Genomic DNA, 19,998 nt, shown 5'->3' with positions numbered 1-19,998 from the left:
ACATTCATATCTTTGACAAATTGCAAAACCTTACAAGCTAAGCCGTATATAAAACAATAATTCTATAAAACACGGAGGATTTCATTGTACTTAAGATGCTGTAATTTTCTTAACTTTATAAATCATTCATCACTCAAAATTAATTTCAACATTAAAACATCCTATCCTACAGGAAACTGCTGTAAATATACAAAAACGATGATAAAAAAGTAACAGGAAGATGAAAACTAATTTATCAACTTTTACCAAACCTTTAAAATAGCATTTATAGCAAATAATTTCGAATTCAAAAACAGGAAATTAATCTTAAAAGCCTTAAAACTCTGTTTACGATCGTCAAAACTAACACTTATAAGTATAAAAATCATGTTATTCGTGAAATAAAATACGATAATTTTAGACAATCAATGCATGTTAGTGATAAGAGTGAGGAGAAATTGCATAGGATGGCGTTGCGACGTAGTGTGCCACTGGAGCAACTGCCACTTGCTGTAATACAAACAAATTATTCAACAATTAGAAAAATGGAACAAATAATGACTTATATTATTTACCACCTATTCTTTCAGAAATATCAACCCATACCGAAAAATGTAGAAGATAAAATTACTGGCTTAATATCTGGCTATTTATTAAGTACGTAATACTAGACTAGTTGTACCCCGCGACTCCATCCGCGCGGAATAAAAAAAAAGCTTAATAAGTAGCCTATGTATTCTTCCAGACTATGATCTACATATATGCCAAAATTCATCGAGATCCGTGGAGCCGTTCTGGAGATACCTATAAACAAACATCTATACATCCAAACATTCACATTTATAATATTGGTAAGAAGTATGAAAAAGAATCTAGGTAATGTAAAAGGATAAAATGAAAACTATCTTTGTCTATATAAAGTCTGTTCAAATTAGGACTCAATATTCTCACTAATGACGCATCTAATAAATCTTTGTGATAATTTTAAAACCAAATACCTATATGAACAGTGTGTAGGTGCGTTCGTGTAACATTGGATACTAGACCTAACTTTTGAATCAGGACAGACAGTATAAGCCTTTTAAATTTGTATATATAATACCATTATGATCTACAATGTTTATGACAATTTCAAATTATAACACAACTATTTTTAGCATGTTTTTAAAAATTCACTTAAAAAACTGTACAACCAAAGTAGGCCAAGATCCACGTTGTTTTCTTTTAAGCTGACGCACCATGCCTGTCGCAATATGACACCGGCTCTTGCTCGAGCGACAGAGAAATCAAGTCTGTGTAATATTTGGTTTTACGAAAACTCTGAAATTATTCAACTGTCTCAAAAATTGAAAATTCGAGCAGCTAGAAGATGATATTTTGATTTTGATTAAATTGTTTGGCTTCGTAAATATTATAGAGTGAGTGAGATTCTAGACACAAAACTTAAGTTTACTAGTAATTAAGACTATTTACATTTACCGTACAATAAAAAATTCAAGATTCAAACGCTGAACCTTTACTTTTATTCCGAAGTTGGAATATAAGCAAAGTTACATCTGACCAGATTGCATAGTTTGTACAATGTCAACAAGATGTTATTCATACCGGATGCACGGCGTGGCCGGACTTTTGCACAACCGCGTTGAAGCCGCTGTGGTCGTCCGCCGAGTAGTGAACGGTGCGCGTCGTACCGTCCGGCTCCACTAGCGAGTAACTACCTGTGAAATTAAACTTAAGTATTGATATATTGGGAGAGATGATGAATGAAATAAAAAATCAATGGAGGGTATAGTATGCGGCGCTTGATTAAGCATATCCCACAGAAGTATATGCTTTGCTACCGAAATGCCAAACTTAATCCCGGGTTCTATAACTTCTATCCTCCTCCTCTATCCGAGGCTGTACTACGGCTGGACTCGTATCGTCCTCTGCATTTGCTGGATAACAAAGTAGGCGACAAACTACTCGCTTTCTTTCCTCAATGATATTTTTCTAATTTAATTTTTGTTTAACGTTTCTTAAATTTTCTTGGAAAATGTTGTGTTCATATATTTAGTCAACAGTGAAATTTGTTTTGTGTACCTTTGACAACATCGCCGTCTCTCTCCTCCTGTTGTGTCTTGACGTCACCGGTGTGCGGGTCTTTCACGCCGTACGAGAACGCGTATTTCGGGTACGACTGGGACAATACGAAAAACATAATTCCTTAATTCTAAAATATTTATACTCAAACTACCATTATTGTAGTGCTGTTTGTCCCGCAAGTTCTTGTGAATGTCTGAAAACTGCACCATAGTTTTTAATTTTTCATATAAAATATAGATCAGCTTAGCCTGCTAGTCCTATATTCAGACTAGTCAGTTAAATAAATCTATTCTACCATCAAAAATAAAACTTTTTCCAAAGCAGTATACGTGTTCTGATATTATATCGTACCACGGTCTCAACAGCGACGGGCGCATGGACCGCTTGCACGGCGACAGGTGCAGCGTGTACTGTTTGCAGCGCAACCGGCGCGTGCGCATACACCGCGCCGCCATAACCGCCGTATCCACCGTAACCGCCGTAATCGATCGGCACAGCGAGCGCCCCGCTCATACATGCCAGCAGTACAGCGAACTAAAACAAAATTTATAAGATTTATACCCGGCGACCCCTTTTTTAATCTATACGAATTGTGTCAGTCGTGTCAGTGGAAAAGATACCAACATACATTGCTCATAAAAATAGCAATCACACGACTAGTACCGTTTAGAAATCGTTCGTTCATTGTGCGTAAAGCAAAGGAGTGGAACAAGTTCCTGGCGTTAGTGTTTCCGGCAAAGTATAACGTGTGGGTCAAGCGCCAGTTCATACTTTATTAATAATGATATAAAATCAAATTCGTTCCTCCAATGCCGTTTGAACTGATATGAAAGAACATCTGATACTAGTTTATTTCAAATTAAAATATTAACTGTTTTTCTTCATTTTTCAATGTTTAATTTTGTATAGAGATCTTTAGAAATCGTTAAATTTAAGATTAAATCGTAAGCAATGGTTTGATGTCAACAAGTTCGTTTAAGGAAGTAGGATCCCACGCTAACATGTCTTCACATAACTTCCAGAGTCGCCTTTAACAAAATTTATTGAATCAGATTTGTCTTAATTTTTAAAAGCAACACACATTTTTTATCTGACTCGGATATATTGTAAGCAAATATGTAGAATTAATACAAAAATATATGAATGGAAAAAATGTACTTTCATTATTACTTCAATAATTTTAAAACTTTCTTAAGAGGTCAACAACATAAGGTGACTATACAAAAAAATTAGGAAAAGTTATATACTAAAAAAAAAAAAAGTTATGGAGAATAGTTTATTAACTTTTATTAGAAACTAGCTTTTACCCGCGACTCCGTCCGCGCGGAATAAAAAATAGAAAACGGGGTAAAAATTATCCTATGTCCTATTCCTGGTTCTAAGCTACCTGCCCACCAATTTTCAGTCAAATCGATTCAGCCGTTCTTGAGTTATAAATGGTGTAACTAACACAACTTTCTTTTATATATATAGATTTATTATTAAAAAAAAACATAACTCAAAAATTATAATCTAATAATGCAGTGTAATCGAATGTTTTTTTTTTCTTTTAATTTTTTGTTATTATATTTATGAAATTGTAGGTAAACTCACCCACATGACTTCAAGTTAAACCACAGTATCACACTACACTCGCACACTAAGTTATCATCAACCTACCTCTAGCCCTAGGCTTTTAAACATAGGGCCCCTCCAATTTCTACGCTCTAAAATTACTTAGGGTTCACAAATTTTATTAATTGTAGTAAAAATAATTTTAGCAATAGAAAAATATAAAGAGAAATTAATTTTACTGTTTTAATTAATAAATTATGAAACTTTGTTAAATAATGTTATAAAATATCGCTTTTTTATTTCGCATCCCTTATGAGGCAATTGGAATAAAACCTGCTGCTATGGCAGCTGCAATGAAAGCACTATTGCTTAACAAAGGAGATGCACTAGTACATACCATACTTATTTCAGATAATTGTACATTGGCCACTGCCGATACCTGTGCATATTGTAATATTTGTTTATTCGGTTCGAATGATAGAATAACAATATGTTTGGTATATATGTTTTGGCAATGGACATTCCATATAATTCACAATAATTTTATAAACAAAAATTAGAATTAATATAAAAAGCTTTTAGTGTTCAGCATTTATATCTCCTAGATATCAGAAATAGACAACCCTGCTTGAGATTTGTTTAGACCTGTGATTAAATGATAGCGCATTTTACTTTACGCGTGCACATTATAAAAAATATGTATACTAGTAAAGTTTAGTAAAATTTTTGCTTTACATTTAATTTTTATCAAAAAAAGGCTTTTCACAATGAATCCAACTTGTGCAGTTCATTACTATATTACTTCATATTTGGTTGTGTAGGGTCATTGAAACACTATTTGTTTCATTTATTCTTTAACTACCTATTGTTATATAGGGCACTATATGTAATATAGTAAATACAGGTATTGCTTCATTGTGTATAAGTAAAATATATTGATATATCTCATTAAATAGGAATAAATTTAAGATAGATATCATTAAGTCGGTCGGAAATTCACGTCAGTCGTTACAAATATAAGTGGTTGACAAGCGAATTACTGAAATTACGTATAAACTTATTAAAGTAACGTGTTCTAGATAAATCAGTGTTTATATCTAAGTATCCTGCGTAACACTAACACAAACATGTATGCCCACTTTTTACAATCAAATACTTTTACGGAACACAAATGATGACGGAGGAAACCGCTTAAAGGTTTTTATACTCGAGGCATTTAGAGCATGCTACTCAAGCATAGCTGTTTACTCTTAAAATAATAATTAAAAGTCTACGGTATTACTGGTTGAAATTTCAATAGCAAGAAATATGCCACAAAAAAGATTATAAACACCAAAAAGTTAACAAGAAATATTTTGTTTTAAAATAACTGTCTCCATTTTTATACATTACAGCATTTGTAGATAAAATTCTGTGTTTATTCTATTGGTATTTTTAGTCTTATGTAGTTATCTATTGCATTGGATATGTTATAAAATTATGTTACTGTATATATGCTCCTGTATGGGTGCTGAAATATTTGGCGGGTGAAAGATGCTCTCCGCGGGAACGTGGTTAAATTTTCCAATAACTTGTGTGACCTCAAAATTATTTAAATGCCTTTTGTTTATTAATAAATAATAATTTGTTAACAAATCTCTCTCTAACTTCCTCTGTCGATTAAATGGCAACGCATCTACAAATGCAGATGTCTATAGGCCACGGTCACTCCGCTAGTTAGCGAATTCAAATGACCGCTCGCTCGTGCCACCTTTTGTTATTAAAAAAAAAAACAATTAAATGAAGTTAATTGGAGTACTTTATGGAGTTCAGTTTCAACAGTTAACAAACAAAAATAACAAAAACTTACATATTAACCACACATGGCTTGATTGAAATAGATATCGTAGATAGATATTATTTGTATTGATACGCATAACAGTCTAGTATTTGCTCGACATTCCTATAATGTTGTAATTTCTACCAGTTCTCGCTCGGACTTGGTACGCCTTCGAGTTGTGGTGCAACCTAAATTTGTTGCCAATATAGTGCGCATTTGAGAAATCGTACCTGTTTATTATTGTCAACCACCCAACTAATGCGACAGATAAAGTCGATAAATTAAAAACATTCTGTTGCAACCTGCATGATAGTGTTTTAGAAATACGTAATATAAAATACGCTTAAGAAACAACAAAACTTATTAATAGTTAACCGAACACACTAACTTATTAACCTTCTTCGAAACACCGATGTAAAATGCAAACAATTTTAGATATTACTTTTTGAAAACACTCTTCATCACAAAACCTTTCTACTATTATACAACAATAACAATGAAAGTCTTAATTTTGTTTGTTAGGCAACGCCTGTCTCTTATAAATTACAGACGTATACTGTAGGATACCTAGTGCCTTGTAATTGAACGTTACATCAGTAATGTGCCTGCTTTGTAGATCATTTATTATGTAACTCCATAAAAACTGTCTCAATGACCGATACACATTTCCTGTCGCACTCAAAGTTCAATCTTGAAATGGTCCCTTTTAGTCTAAATTTCAAATGTACAATTAGGGCCTTCCTTAGTGATGTGTGTGTCCTCTTCTTCTTCCCACCCTTTTCTTATAAGGAAGGGATGTGAAGGGGAGTTAGATTTGGATTTGGCAGGGGAAACATAGGAAAGGAAAATATCCTCTTTCTGTATGTCTCCTCCTGTGTCGTTTAAAGGTAGGCACACCTCTGCAAATGCAGACGTTTATGGACCACGGTCCCTTCGCTATTTTGGTAATTTCAAATGGATTACTCATTTGCCACCTGATGATAAAAAGCTATCTAAATTAAATAGAATACATATATAAACACATAATATATTACGTACTTTTTGACGGATAAAGACCTACCTTAGCGTTAGAAAGTAAATGATAGGTCATATTTCTAACATATCATCATTAATATTAAATCTAGATTAACAGTTAGTATGTTAGTATTAGACAGATTGATGAGTAGATTTAAATATACCACTAATGATCTTCACAGTAACGTTTGATGACATAAACATATAAAAGGTCACAACAAGTGGCCTCAATGAGATCGACAAGACGTTACACCGGTTTGTTAAAGATCACTGTAATGAATCCCTTGCAAGAAATAACTAACATGGATTTTCTGTACATAGAATCTATTAATTATGGATGTTATTCCTTATAATAAAACAATTTAAAGGAAGATTGATTTGAAAAAGTCACAACATTCTTTTTTATACATGTGTTTTGAAAATGTAAATCGATCTTAAAACGGCTGCAGTAGTACATAGTTAGCTAACTGTTAATATAGAACAAGATAGTAATAAAAAAACGAGAGCAATAAGATTTACCAGATGTGTTAAAGGAATGACTTTGAACTAAATTTGTCATAGGATTTACTGTTATGTTTATAGTTAAAAATAAAATTATTGCTATTTAAATTTTTATTATGTATTACGTTCTATTTTTTATAAATTTAGATGAATACTATTCAAAATTATTACTACTACTAGTCTAAAAGTAATTAGCACACAAATGTCTGTTTGAAATGGTTAAAAATTATATTACAAATATTTACATATATATCAAAGTTTTTGGCAACTCCTACCATAAACATACTAACATCTGTATTAGTTAGTTATTATCTAAACATCCTCTTATAAAGTATCGTAACGGAGTGAATAGTTTCAGGAATACCTAAATTCAACAATTTTGTAGTTAGCAGAGGCGTGTGCGGCCGTGCTCGCTCGACGTTATGCCTAAAAGTGCGTTTATTTATTTATTGTCGGCATAAGCCTGATATTCCGTGCTTCCCGGCTTCTTAGTGTCCCTACAGACACCGGGTAGCTAACATCGCGACCACTTACCAACGATCTTAACAAATCAATGCGCTATACACTGCGCGGTGTCAAATACTCCATGGATTTCGGTTGCTACGACAAGGACTCGGGCGAAGTGGAGTGCTACCTCGAAATACGTAAATAATTCTAAAATAAAAATATGTTACGACCTTGATTTACAAACAAAGTATTGTTGCGGGACGACGAAATGTAATTGATATTTTTAGGAATCGTATTTTTTTGGGTCGGGTAAACATGCGGCCTCTTCTGACAGTAAGTTAGCGCAGTCTGCGATTGTTAGCCGGGTAATACGCTGTTATGAGCGTTTATAATTTCGATTAGATGGTGTATTAATTAAACAAACATATAAGATCCATTTAATATGCAAACAGAGTTGAGATCTCATAGCACTAGGCGCGATAATGTACCCAGTCGTAAGTAAATCGTCGCGAAAATTTCTGTTAAAAATAATACGATAAACTGCATTAATCTAATATCTGTGCATTGAAACGTTTTAGATTGTGATACGGGTACGTCTTGCGCTATCACGATACAAATGCGTAAGTACTATGATAATAAGGGAACAATAGTTATCATCTTGCACTAACCTAGTTAGTTTGTGCAATTTATGTGGTGAAATTAATTATGCCAAAACTTTGATAGGTTCTTTAATATGTGAAGAGTTATACAAATTTTGTAATACAGTACGTTTTTTTTTATTATTTTAGTTTCGTTGCGTATCTCATAAAGTTTTTAATTGTTGACAGCGAATCCTGAGGCAGTGGGATGTGTTGAGAGATTCGCTACGTTCCTCTCCTTTCTTCTGGTCATCATTACATTCCCCTTCTCACTTTTTGAATGCTTTAAGGTGAAATTACGAACAATTATAATTGGCAGTCTGTGTATTAATATACTAATATTGTATAAAACAATGTAATGTTTTAATATTAAAAAGACTAATTTACAAATATATGTAAATAAATGGGATTCAAAAGCATGGCCTAGTTTAATAAAATTTTTCCTATTCCTAATACTTATCATAGTATGACTTCGTCGCGTCGCCACATATGTGAATTTAACATAATTAGTGTTCTGTTAAGCACTTATCAATTATTTCAATAGTTCATTTAAAACATTTAAAAAATATCTTACTAATATTATAAATTATAAATGTTTAGATGTTTGTTTGAAGGTATCTCCGAAACGGCTTAACGGATCATGATGAAATTTGGCACAGATTTAGAACATAATCTGAAAGAACACATAGGCTACTACTTATTGCATTTTTTATTCGCGCGGACAAAGACGCGGGCGACAAATAGTTCACTATAAACATGAAACTTTTTTTTTAAATTCATACATTTAGTAAAACATGTAAAGTGAGTGGAAAATTCTAGATTAGAAACATTGAAAATATCTTAAAAATTTTAAAAGTAAATAAACCATTGATCGTTTAAAATACTTGCTTAGATATTGGTGTAGTGTAAACAGATTGCGGAGTCCATTGCTGCAAGTAAAATTACCACAGTGTTCTGCAAGTGAAGCCAATTAAACTATTTTCGTATTTTATTTGTGTACAAAACAGGCGTGCAAAACATTTAATAGCGAATTTATTTGCGGGCGCGGGGCGATCTGATCTAATTGATTTCTAAAATTAACATTTTAATTTTATTATTTCATAGGTAAAAATTTAGTCGATAAAAATTAGCGTGTTTGAAGCTAATATCAGCATTTCATCGCTTTTCGTATGTGTGTTTGTTTTGCTTCTTTGTCTACACAACACAAGCACCTAGATGTGTGGAATATTTCATGCCATTTGGAATCCCTACATACTCGTAATCTATGCTAACCATCGACAAGCTCATCCACATATCTATTACTAATAAAGGCTATTATAGGAAAATTATTTCCGGACCCTAATCGCCTCTGTGATAATTTTCCAGGTTGTCCAAGAGTTTGAAAGAGCTGTGATATTCCGATTAGGTCGAGTACGGAAAGGCGGAGCGAGAGGTCCTGGTCTATTCTTCGTGCTACCTTGCGTCGACACTTACAGAAAAGTTGATCTGAGAACAGTCTCTTTCGACGTTCCGCCACAGGAGGTAATAAAGATTGCTATGTTTATTTCGGATATAGTAAATATGATCAGTGACTACTTTCTTCAATAACATTAAAACTAAAATTACAAGTTTTCAATAAATTCGTATCTTAAAATACACATGGTTTCAAACCTGAGGGGTGGGAATAGATAACAGATTTTCAATTAGTGCGGTGCTGTCACACATCTTCCTCCTCTTCCACATTCATATCTTAAATTAACTTTACAAATAAAAATAAAAAAGAACTGATATATGCTTGATGAAGTCATGGTGATGTATAAGAAGAAACAAGATACACGAGCGGTTGTACAGCGGCATTGGTATTGAAAACAGTTAACCCAGATGTTCCTCACACCGTGTGCTATGGGCCACGATTAATTGATGCGGCCGTAAAGCATCAATCAAAGTTTTACAACACACAAACAATCGCTTACTGTTTACCAATCGTCTGGATAGGAACTAATCTTACATGCATCTATTAATATTTCATGCCGTGATACAGTATGAAGAAAACAAAATTTTAACACGATGTAAAAACCTTTATGAAAGCAAATGATAGAAAACCTTAAAAAAACATAATCGAAGAAGTGCCGAGTATCATTAGTAGTAAATCAAAATTGACTCTCTGGTCGCAAATTTAGTACGTTATTTAAAACAGTAAACTAATCTCTATTTTACTGTTCGGCTCAAATATTATAAAATTTTTCCCTAAAAATCAGTAGGTATATTAAATCGCAACACATGTTATACGATCTTGTTAGTATTTGTAGTCATTCTCAGAGCTACTATTAATAACTTTCCGACGTATTCCGATTGAAATTATTCTGAATCTTTATTTGATACACGTCATTATGCGTCAAACGGTGCATGCACACGGACTGATTGAAGTGGATTCAGGTCGTCGGCACCACTTGCCAACCATAAATATGCACCAGAACATCTAAAATCCATATTCAATTTACATTGCATTGTTCAATTGTGTCAGAAAGATATAGCAGACTAACTCCAATTAAAATTCTTAACTTCCTCCTGTGTCTTTTTCTTCTACTCAGCTCATTGCGTTATTTATCTTTTAGGGTTGTATTAAAAAACTGAGGTTGAAAAAATGTTTTATTTGCGTTTTAAAGTATATTTCAGGAACCCAATATTATTTTGTATTTACATATTTCTTTCAACCGAAATAACTATAAATAAATGGTTAATATCATAATTCTGTGTATATTTAAACAAGTCAGATGTTCAGTATTCGTGAACGGATATCTCACAGTGCCGACCTAATTTGTCAGCCGGATTGATGGCTACCGACATTAAATCCGACAGCAATTCGGGATTTAATTGCGTTCCAGTAAAAAAAAAACATCTGCCCAGAAATTTTTTAAGCGAAAATGTTGGACTTTATACAACTGTCAAAATATGTAGTTTTGTTGATTTGTTGTATTTTCTTCTTTAAAGGTTCTTACAAGAGACTCCGTAACAGTTGCTGTTGACGCTGTAGTGTATTACAGAATAAAAGAACCATTAAATGCAGTTGTGCGAGTAGCAGATTACAGGTGAATATTTTTTTACATTTTATTTCACATTAACTTTAACAGTGTAAGTGATGCAATGGAGGTTGTATTGAATGCAAACCGATGATTTCATCACGTCCAAGAACCGTCTTTTTTATATTAATTAAATTCTTATTTATATTAATTAATTCCGTCTTTTTTATCAAATATATTATATCAAAATAATTGTATAAAATGAATCATGGCTATGGCTATTAAAAATATGGCTAAGCATAGTAAATTGTATGGAATATGTTTGTCACGTATTTCATAAAGGCGTAACTTGCAGTGCGTCTACCCGTCTTTTAGCTGCGACGACACTTCGCAACGTGCTGGGCATGCGCGACCTTGCACAGCTGCTGTCGGACCGCGAGGCCATCAGCCACATGATGCAGGCCAATCTGGACGAGGCCACAGATCCCTGGGGCGTTGAAGTTGAAAGAGTTGAAATGTTAGTATTTGGATTCGTCCCTAACGTGCAAGATGTTTTTTCCTTGACCGTAGGGAAAAGCATACTGTGATATTTTTTAGAGAGAAAATAAAGAATGTAACAATTATTGTATTTTTAGCAAAGATGTAAGATTGCCGGTGCAACTGCAGCGAGCAATGGCGGCCGAAGCAGAAGCGGACAGAGAAGCAAGAGCAAAGATTATAGCCGCTGAAGGTGAAATAAAAGCATCGAAGGCGCTTAAAGAAGCTTCATTAGTCATGATTGATAATCCTATGGCGTTGCAAGTAAGTAAACTAACGCAATATCAAAATATATCATACTTGAAGTATGCGACATCCGTAACTTTATAAAACTAGTACGCATTCTGTGTGTAATAGTAATAAAGCAAAAGGTGTTACTTTAAATTAAATTAATGTTTAAACGAAAGTTTGATGTTCAATTGTTCTAGGCGCGTGTGCGTGTCTAACGCATTTGAATTTTCTTTATTCTTTCAGCTACGATATCTGCAGTCACTGAACACGATATCAGCAGAAAAAAATTCCACGATCATATTCCCCTTCCCTATGGATTTCTTGAGAACTTTCTTAGGTGGAGCGGGGCCAAGCATGTCGCCGTCATTACCAATTTAAGTGTACTCTTTGAAAACAAATTTTACTTATGTAGATATTTTGTTAATGTGTTCATAATTTAAGTAAACTGATGTTGAAAAATGAAATAATATACAGCAATATATTATTTAAATGTTATGAGCTAACGGAATTTCTGGAATTCGATAACTTTGGACTTTGAATTTCATATAAAATGTTATTAATAAGAAATTTTAAACTTGGTTTAAGCTTATTTATTTTAAAAACTTTAAAATAGTTCATAAATAATCAAAAATATAAAACTAAAACATTTATAAACGAAATACTTATAAAATAATTAAGACTAGTACTCTCTGGAATCATCTTCTTCTTGGTTTCTACGACCGTAGTGGACTGGATGCTCTACCTGCTGTTGCTGAGCTTGTGCGGCAGGTTGTTTGTGCACCGTTGCCTGAAGAAAAACAGTATTATAGGTAAAACATTTAATAATAAATACAAAGGGACCACACTGAGTTCTCATTCAAAAATTGATATTGCTCTTGCACTTTCTGAAAATACGTTTAATGTTATAGCAGTCTTATTGACCAGGGTAGGCACTGGTCCATAATGCGGTAAGCGTCATTATAGTCAATAATTATCATTAAAAAAAATAATCATAGCAGTAGCAGTGACAGGTGATGAACGAAGGAATGAAATGTTGACACCGTAACTCCTCAAAAACAACAGTAACTCCTCAAAAATTTACTCATGATTATAAAGTTAATCGTGAGACAGACACAGACACAGACAGGCGTGAAGTGGAAGTGGCGTGAAGAAATTCCGTGTTTCGTCTGTTGAGTGTGGTGCCGAAGGCCTAATTTTAGTCTTCTTTCCCTTCTCACCCTTTTCTTACAAGGAAAGGATGGGAAGGGGAAGTGTATTTTTGATGGAGGAGGGGATATACAGAAAGGCGCAATATTTTCTTTCTGTGCGACTCCTCTTCCGTCGATAAAAGGTAAGCAACGCATTTGCAATTGCGGATGTCTATGGGTAGCGGTCGCTTCGCCATTTCGACGAATTCAGGTGGCCGCTTGCTCGTTTTCCACCTTATAATATAAAAAAATGTTTAGAAACAACCGAGAGGTTGAACTTGATTGAGAAAGAACAATGTAGCTGGAATATTTTGAAACATTCGTTACCTTGAATCCGTTTTTGGGATCGGCGGTGTAGCGGACGATACGGAGAGAACCGTCAGGTTCGACTAACGAATACTCCCCATTGACAACATCTCCGTCACGTTGCTCTTTGTGGTTCTGTTGATTGCCTGTGTGGGGATCGTCTACGCCGTACGCATAATGATAATCGGGTTTCGCCTATGATAATGTAATATACTATACGTAAGTACCAGAATTAACTACATTATACTCATAAGCCACCTTTGGAACTTTTTGATAAAAAAAATAATAAGTAAATACAATTCATAACTTACTTATTATAATAATTTAAACCATAATGTAATCAAAAGTTTTAAGTAAGTGTTACCAACAGTAGTATATAAAAATATTTCTTACCACATAGTCGACGGTCTTCAAGCGGGCGTACTTTGCAGTTTCAGGATCTATTTGACCAGCGTTATGATCGTAGCCATAACTCGCATGTTCTTGGGCCGCAATATTTTTGGCAGCTGGCACTTCGACTTCTACTATTTGCCCACTAACAGGACCACTAAATCTGTTATACGAATAACCACCAGGAGCCTGATTTGATGAAACACTTGAAGCAAGAGCCACGATGACAAAAACCTATAATGAAAATTTAAATTATTCACATTGTTATTTTTAAACTATATGCTTTATCCAGTGGTTCTAAGTTGAATAGATGAAATAAAAGTATGTCACTATGGAAGTTAAAAATTGTGTAGACTGATCGAAGAAAAAAACATTATCTTACAAATGGTGGATGCTAAAAAGTGGGACGACCTTCACGGTCAGCTGATACAGAAGAAAGTTACTCAATAGCAATGGCATTGAAAATTCGATGACAATAATGATTTCACAATTGTATCAATATTTTCAAAATCATGCTAAAACCTAAAAAAAAAACTTAATTCTGACTTTGAATCTGGTAATTGTATGAGGTAAGTTCAATTTTAGTTTCCTGTTCTACTAACCGGGTTCCACAGTCAAAATAAGTAATTAATCAATAATAAATCAATTTGATTTATTGTTAGTCATTATTTTCGCGTAATTACAATAAACTTGTAAAAATGTTACTTATCGCGTAAAAATCTTTAAAACAAACAACAGTAAACAAGTACCCGAGTAATGTTTTGCCAAAGTACCTTAAAATAAGCAGCCATCGCGTTGAATTTTTTTTTTGGATATAGTGTTGTCACGCGCTTTCCTAGAGGACTGTTGCCGAAGTCGAGGGTATTGTGGTTTTATAGCGACCGTTATTCAAGAAAGTATGGGTGCAATTGCTAACTTATTCAATTCGGTTGCGTACAAACTATGAATCAATAATGTTCAATATTTGGCACTACTTCAGTGAACACGAACAAATTTTGCTTGTATAGATGGGCATATTTTTCAATCACACATAATTTTATGACTCTTATTATCAAGGCTACGATAAAAATTAAAATTTAATATTCAATTTGGGAACATATGTGGTAATATGTAAATGTTAAAGGAAAGAATGGTTAATAGACAGGAGTGGAACGTACGAAAAGAGTCTGCACGTTTGCCTCCTCCGCCGAAGCCGTGTCTCTTTTTCTTTTAAGAAAAAGGTAGGGAAGGGAAGATGACTTGATGATGATGATGAACTTTGATCTCCGGCACAACATGTTTTGTGGGACTTGTGGGAATCACTTCCACTTTACGCCAGTCTTCTGTGTGGTCTTGGTATTTCACCGGTCGAGTCGGCCAATTCTTGTCCTTGCGGGGTCTACTACTGTTTAAAGAAGAAGATAACCTCATATTATTCTTAATTAATTTACTACCCATATCTCTTGATAATCGATAGTCGATACATTAGATAGATAGATAGTATTCGACAATATTATGCAAGAAGAATTCTTTGGTGTACATTTTTTTTTTGCCATCGGCGTTATTTTGAGTATCTTTATCTAGCTTTTATTGTATTGATTTCTTTCATCATTACTATGTTATGTTCACTAAAACTAAATGAACGTTATTAAGATGTTTACGTTCTTCCAGACTATTTATGTCTAATTTCACTGAGATCCGTTAAACTGTTTTGATAATACCTTCTAACAAACATCCATCCATACATTCGCATTTAGAATACTACTAGCTGTCGCCCGCGACTCCGTCCGGGCGAAATAAAAAAATGTGTGATTTCTCAGGATTGCCATAAACAAACTTAAAACTGCAAGCTGGTCACACTCTTTGCATAATTCAAAAGTATCTGTCAAAACAAAACTTTAATTCAAAACAAATGGTTTGCTTCAAAATGATTTAAAAACAATAAACAGTGGGGTTATGCTGCTGTACAGTACAAATTTTTTTTTATTAATATTACAACTTTAACATGAGCCCAAAAAGGAAAAAGACAAAAGTGAGCGGCAAGGAAGGAGGAGAAATGAAACGTACAAGCGAAAAGGACGTAGATAATCAGAATAAGCCATCTAATTCAGAAAAGCAAGAGACGAAGAAGACGACGGAAGAAGAGTTAAGAGCATTGAAAAGAAAAAACTTTGTTAAAGCTTGTGAACAAGTATCATATAAGGAGTATTATAATTATGCTAAAAGATTTAAATTAGTGTACCTACCACAATGCATAAATGGAAGTAATTGCAATCATCAAAATGTTAAAAATTCAGTAAGATTCATGCTAACTTGTGCAACAGTAATATTATGTACAATTTTAATATAAATAATATATAATAATGTAAATAAATATAATTTTACATAATTTTAAATTTTCAGTCAAATATAAATCAGATACCATCATATGCAGAGGAATCATTTCAAATAGAAATCAAATCAGGCACATGGTGTGAAGCATTGGAAGTATGCTTTATATGCCTAACACCTCATCAATATTTGTCAGCAAATGTTCTGAAGAATATAGTGGAAATAATGCTGGTAAATCTTGGAAAGATTTTTTAATTTACCCAACATGTTGTCTGTGTTTTTATTTTCCAACAAAATACTAGAAACACTCTAATGTTAATTTTGTACCAATTATTTTAATTTCAGAATGCTCATGATGATCCAGATGAAGATTTCACAGTTTCATATTTATTAGAGAAATGTCAACAAGTTCTTTCACAACAGTTTAGTACCCATCCACCATGCTTAATGAAGACCATAAGAAAATGTTACAATGATTTCCTTACATCCTCAATGGATAGAAAAGAGAATACATTTACAAATAGAGATAAATTTGAATTTAACAAAGGAGTTGTTAAATATTGCATGAATAGACTAGAATATGAATTAAGTTTAGAGAGTAATGATGAACCTTTAGTTAATGAATATGAAATTACTCCGGAAGAGATGAAAGACAGTGTTAAAGGCTTACATTGGCAAAAACAAAAACTAGAATTATATGAAACTTTGAAGAGAGAAGATAGAATTTATAGAATCATGGCTGTACTTGAAAGTGTTATTGAACTGTTACAGTTTGATTTAGTGATATGGCATTCTCGGTGAGAATTTCAATACTAAATACAAAAAAAATTTGAATTTAATATAAAAAATGAATTGTTGGATTGATACTTTAGGTTTAACTTTTTTACTAAACATTATTTAATTTTTATAACAAAAAGTAAGTTGGAACTATTAATTATACATTTTTACAAAGGTTGGAAGATCAGAACTATGTATGAAGACGTCTCATACCAATTGTCAACTTTGAAATTTAATTTATTATTTTGTTATCAATTACAGGTACAGTAATAATACAGGGTGTCACATAATGAGATCGCACAGGCCCTTAATGGCTTTTGTTTTATGGTCTGATAATATACTCTTCACTGGGGCTGTGAATAACAATTGTAGGCAAGTCCTACGCATATTTTCTTACATGGTACACCTTTCATATCCCGAGGAACACATTAGAATTATAACTGTAAGTAATGTGACATTCTTTAATTTAAATTCAAAATTTTTGTATTAAAATTTTAAATAATTATTACTCTTTTAGATGTGGCTTAACTCTATCATACAGACATTTTATATTTGTGAAAATAATTCAAACAGTGACTATCCTAATACTGGTAAATATTGCAATGCATTTGCCAAGGAGTTTTATAAGATTATATCAGGTAAGTTCTATACGTTTTTGAAGATTTTTAACTAAGTTTAGCTTATATGAGGCAAAAATTATTATCCCTTGAGATTTTGTAAGACAATATAACACAGTCACGGCTATTGCTATTCTATTATACAAGGAGTGATGAACAATACATTGTATTATTCAAATTTGGTAAGGTGTGGTATGCACAAAGAAAACCCTTTACTGAAATTATCCATATACCTTAAACATATTTGTAGTTTTTCATATTTATAACAAACATATTTACCTAAATTTCAGGTCTTCCTCATGACTCAGTACTCAAAATATTGCAAAGGGTACAACCAACTTACATGCAAAATATTCTTGGAACATTACATTTACAATCAACAATACCTACAACAAAAGACAACATACTAGAAATACTCATTGAATTTTTAGAAAATTCACAGTGGACAAAATATCCAACAAACAACATCAACTTGAAAATGTTTGTAGATAGTAGGTTAAAAATAAGAAAAGTTAAAAGCATGTCTAATTACTTATCAAAAATATTACATAAAATTCGTAAAGAAAATCTTCCAGCTCCAAACAATTTTAATCAATACCCTAAATTCGATCCAAATTTCTTAAAAGACCCTTGTGTAATAGATCAAAGTTATGTAGTGTTTGCTTTATATATTACACTGAATGCCTGTCTAGATGCATATAGTGTTCAACATGTCCAAAACGTGTTAGATTCCCTAAATGACAGTCTTAGTCGAGGTCATATTGACGAAAATGAACCATCTTCTGAATTTTGTACGTACAATGTTACAGTGCCCTTTATAAAGCACTATCGTTCTATATACACATTATTGAAGCAACTTATCATAACTTTTCAAAAACTGAAAAATAATGGTACACTTCCCAGTACTTTTAAAGTGTTTGAGAAAATAGATTTTCTCGCAGCATTGGTAAATTTTTCATAAGATTTGTAATAATTTCCTGGCTTTGATTTCTAGGTGATTGTGTAAGTGTTATGTTATAAATTAAAAAATACATTTTAAATATGATGCATTTACATTTTATTACTTCAATTTTAAGATACAACAATAACTGTTTAAAAATGTATGAAGAAATATGTCGTAGTCTTTAGTCATAAATGTTATTTTTAACTTAAGTATTTAACCTCATGATATATGTTTGTATCTTAACCTTATGTATATGATCTCCCTTTCCTTATCCCACAACACAGCACAACAGGCTTTATCCTCCAAACTATAAACTATTTGTCAATCAATCATTACATCCCTTCCCTTCTTAGTCATATTACCATAAAATAAAATACCATTATTATTCACACTATCTTTATTAAATAATAATAACTCTAAAACATTAATTTAAATGATACTAATACAAAGGCATATAATGCCCTCTTGCTTTTTTGGTTCTCTTTGCTTTTTCAATATCAACATTTGGATATTCAGCTTTCAACTTTTCCATATCCATATTTGGGAAACGTTTCAATAGCTGTTGCACATGATTGAAATCTCTATTGCGGGCTTTTCTTACTTCATTGTACTGTTTTTCTTTATATAGTCTATAAAATTTCTTAACAGCAAGACTGTTTATGTATCCATGTTCTAAATAAGGTCTTACCCACCTGCTATTCATAAATTGTGGTATATAGTACTCTTGTTTATTGTATTTTTCAGGTAGACCAAATAAATTAAGCACATCTTCCACTGGGCGTTCACCAGTTTCACCAGTTTCTAGCTTATAATATGCAATGTTGCGTTCTCTGATGACTGTCTCAATATTACTCATTGATTCTTGAACCTTATCAATTCTTTCAGGGTTAGGAAACAGTCGTGTTTGCTCGTTACATTCATGCTCCATTGTATAAAGCATATTACGTTCTTTAAGTAGTACGTACCACAGTTTATGTAAATCCACATTTGACTTTATTCTTAATTCGTCCAGTTTCCAAGCTCTGCCCACTCTTATATTTGTCTCACTCCAATTTTTCTTAGTATCAAAAAATTCCATTAAATCATTATTGTATCGTGTGGTGTGAATACTTCTAACCGGAAGTGACAAAGCAGCAAATGTTACGTTTCTTGTTTGGTAATATAAAGTGGAGGCATGTCTAAAAACATTTTTAATTATGGAAAAGTTCATGTTTACAATTACAATTTACTTTTATTCAAACAACAATACAACCTAACCTATAATTGAATGTCAGAGTTAAACTTAAAATGTCAAAGTCAAACTTTATCAAACTTCTTCACTTCAAAATGTTACGTTTCAGACTATACAAAAACATGAATTTTGAGGTAAAACTAAATCTTCATTTTCCACAACAGTTAAGTCCACTTTTCTCTATTGAATTCTTTATTTAATTACTGAAACTCCAAATTGTTAATGTTGAAAATTAAATAGTGAAAATCCACAAAAAACATATTTAATATTTATCTATGGTGCAGTCATAATCAGCGGATGACGAACAACAGAGTTGAGTTTGCTTGTCGAGTTTTGTTTGGGAATGTTTTTGCAGCTAAACAGTGAATAGTAATGATAGTAGTATTACATTGTAATTAAAATTAAAATTACTTTAGTGAAAGTGTTTGTTGAA

General features: G+C 32.7%; 5 protein-coding genes across 8 annotated transcripts; 2 read left to right on the top strand and 3 right to left on the bottom strand.

Moving 5' to 3' along the window:
- Positions 1 to 233: 233 nt before the first annotated feature.
- Positions 234 to 3,701, bottom strand: LOC106713934 (cuticle protein 8-like). The gene is made up of 6 exons (XM_045678336.1): positions 3,658 to 3,701; positions 2,416 to 2,598; positions 2,062 to 2,158; positions 1,585 to 1,697; positions 348 to 489; positions 234 to 251 (listed from the first exon to the last, which is right to left on the bottom strand). The coding sequence occupies exons 1-5, from the start codon at positions 3,661 to 3,663 to the stop codon at positions 415 to 417; spliced, it is 474 nt and encodes a 157-aa protein (XP_045534292.1). The 5' UTR covers positions 3,664 to 3,701; the 3' UTR covers positions 234 to 251; positions 348 to 414.
- Positions 3,702 to 7,347: 3,646 nt separating this feature from the next.
- LOC106716627 (mechanosensory protein 2) lies at positions 7,348 to 12,193 on the top strand. Of its 4 annotated transcripts, none has more exons than XM_014510178.2 (8): positions 7,431 to 7,596; positions 7,978 to 8,019; positions 8,227 to 8,327; positions 9,403 to 9,558; positions 11,008 to 11,105; positions 11,392 to 11,553; positions 11,672 to 11,837; positions 12,048 to 12,193. In XM_014510178.2, the coding sequence occupies exons 1-8, from the start codon at positions 7,506 to 7,508 to the stop codon at positions 12,180 to 12,182; spliced, it is 951 nt and encodes a 316-aa protein (XP_014365664.1). In that variant the 5' UTR covers positions 7,431 to 7,505; the 3' UTR covers positions 12,183 to 12,193. The 4 variants fall into 4 exon arrangements, with proteins under 4 accessions (XP_014365667.1, XP_014365664.1, XP_014365666.1 ...); XM_014510179.2 differs by lacking the exon at positions 7,431 to 7,596 and adding an exon at positions 7,749 to 7,893; XM_014510181.2 differs by lacking the exons at positions 7,431 to 7,596; positions 7,978 to 8,019 and adding an exon at positions 7,348 to 7,384.
- A 277-nt stretch (positions 12,194 to 12,470) lies between these two features.
- On the bottom strand, positions 12,471 to 14,519 carry LOC106716695 (larval cuticle protein A3A). Its single transcript, XM_014510261.2, has 4 exons — positions 14,461 to 14,519; positions 13,691 to 13,921; positions 13,319 to 13,492; positions 12,471 to 12,591 (listed from the first exon to the last, which is right to left on the bottom strand). Exons 1-4 carry the CDS (start codon positions 14,476 to 14,478, stop codon positions 12,484 to 12,486), a joined length of 531 nt encoding a protein of 176 aa, XP_014365747.1. The 5' UTR covers positions 14,479 to 14,519; the 3' UTR covers positions 12,471 to 12,483.
- A 1,049-nt stretch (positions 14,520 to 15,568) lies between these two features.
- LOC106716529 lies at positions 15,569 to 18,352 on the top strand. The gene is made up of 6 exons (XM_014510052.2): positions 15,569 to 15,962; positions 16,070 to 16,228; positions 16,343 to 16,794; positions 17,036 to 17,216; positions 17,292 to 17,412; positions 17,682 to 18,352. Exons 1-6 carry the CDS (start codon positions 15,672 to 15,674, stop codon positions 18,350 to 18,352), a joined length of 1,875 nt encoding a protein of 624 aa, XP_014365538.2. The 5' UTR covers positions 15,569 to 15,671.
- Positions 18,353 to 18,729: 377 nt separating this feature from the next.
- On the bottom strand, positions 18,730 to 19,568 carry LOC106716646 (39S ribosomal protein L47, mitochondrial). Its single transcript, XM_014510200.2, has one exon. It carries the CDS (start codon positions 19,542 to 19,544, stop codon positions 18,774 to 18,776), a length of 771 nt encoding a protein of 256 aa, XP_014365686.2. The 5' UTR covers positions 19,545 to 19,568; the 3' UTR covers positions 18,730 to 18,773.
- Positions 19,569 to 19,998: the final 430 nt, after the last annotated feature.

This window comes from Papilio machaon, chromosome 6 (assembly GCF_912999745.1).
Source record: "Papilio machaon chromosome 6, ilPapMach1.1, whole genome shotgun sequence".
In the NCBI taxonomy this organism is placed as follows: Eukaryota; Metazoa; Arthropoda; class Insecta; order Lepidoptera; family Papilionidae; genus Papilio; species Papilio machaon.
This window is presented reverse-complemented; position numbering and strand designations above follow the sequence as displayed.

Excerpts from the sequence above, each read along its gene's own strand:
- LOC106713934 (XM_045678336.1), bottom strand. Across the intron at positions 2,159-2,415 it reads CCGTCGCTGTTGAGACCGTG|TCGTACCCGAAATACGCGTT; the intron begins GTACGATATAAT and ends GTATTGTCCCAG. Across the intron at positions 1,698-2,061 it reads AGACGGCGATGTTGTCAAAG|GTAGTTACTCGCTAGTGGAG; the intron begins GTACACAAAACA and ends TTAATTTCACAG.
- LOC106716627 (XM_014510178.2), top strand. The coding sequence starts at position 7,506 with ATGCGCTATACACTGCGCGGTGTCAAATACTCCATGGATTTCGGTTGC. Across the intron at positions 8,328-9,402 it reads CACTTTTTGAATGCTTTAAG|GTTGTCCAAGAGTTTGAAAG; the intron begins GTGAAATTACGA and ends ATAATTTTCCAG. Across the intron at positions 11,838-12,047 it reads ATAATCCTATGGCGTTGCAA|CTACGATATCTGCAGTCACT; the intron begins GTAAGTAAACTA and ends TTATTCTTTCAG.
- LOC106716695 (XM_014510261.2), bottom strand. Across the intron at positions 13,493-13,690 it reads TGAAGACCGTCGACTATGTG|GCGAAACCCGATTATCATTA; the intron begins GTAAGAAATATT and ends ACATTATCATAG. Across the intron at positions 12,592-13,318 it reads ATCCCAAAAACGGATTCAAG|GCAACGGTGCACAAACAACC; the intron begins GTAACGAATGTT and ends GTTTTTCTTCAG.
- LOC106716529 (XM_014510052.2), top strand. The coding sequence starts at position 15,672 with ATGAGCCCAAAAAGGAAAAAGACAAAAGTGAGCGGCAAGGAAGGAGGA. Across the intron at positions 16,795-17,035 it reads TTAGTGATATGGCATTCTCG|GTACAGTAATAATACAGGGT; the intron begins GTGAGAATTTCA and ends TATCAATTACAG. Across the intron at positions 17,217-17,291 it reads AACACATTAGAATTATAACT|ATGTGGCTTAACTCTATCAT; the intron begins GTAAGTAATGTG and ends TTACTCTTTTAG.
- LOC106716646 (XM_014510200.2), bottom strand. The coding sequence starts at position 19,544 with ATGAACTTTTCCATAATTAAAAATGTTTTTAGACATGCCTCCACTTTA.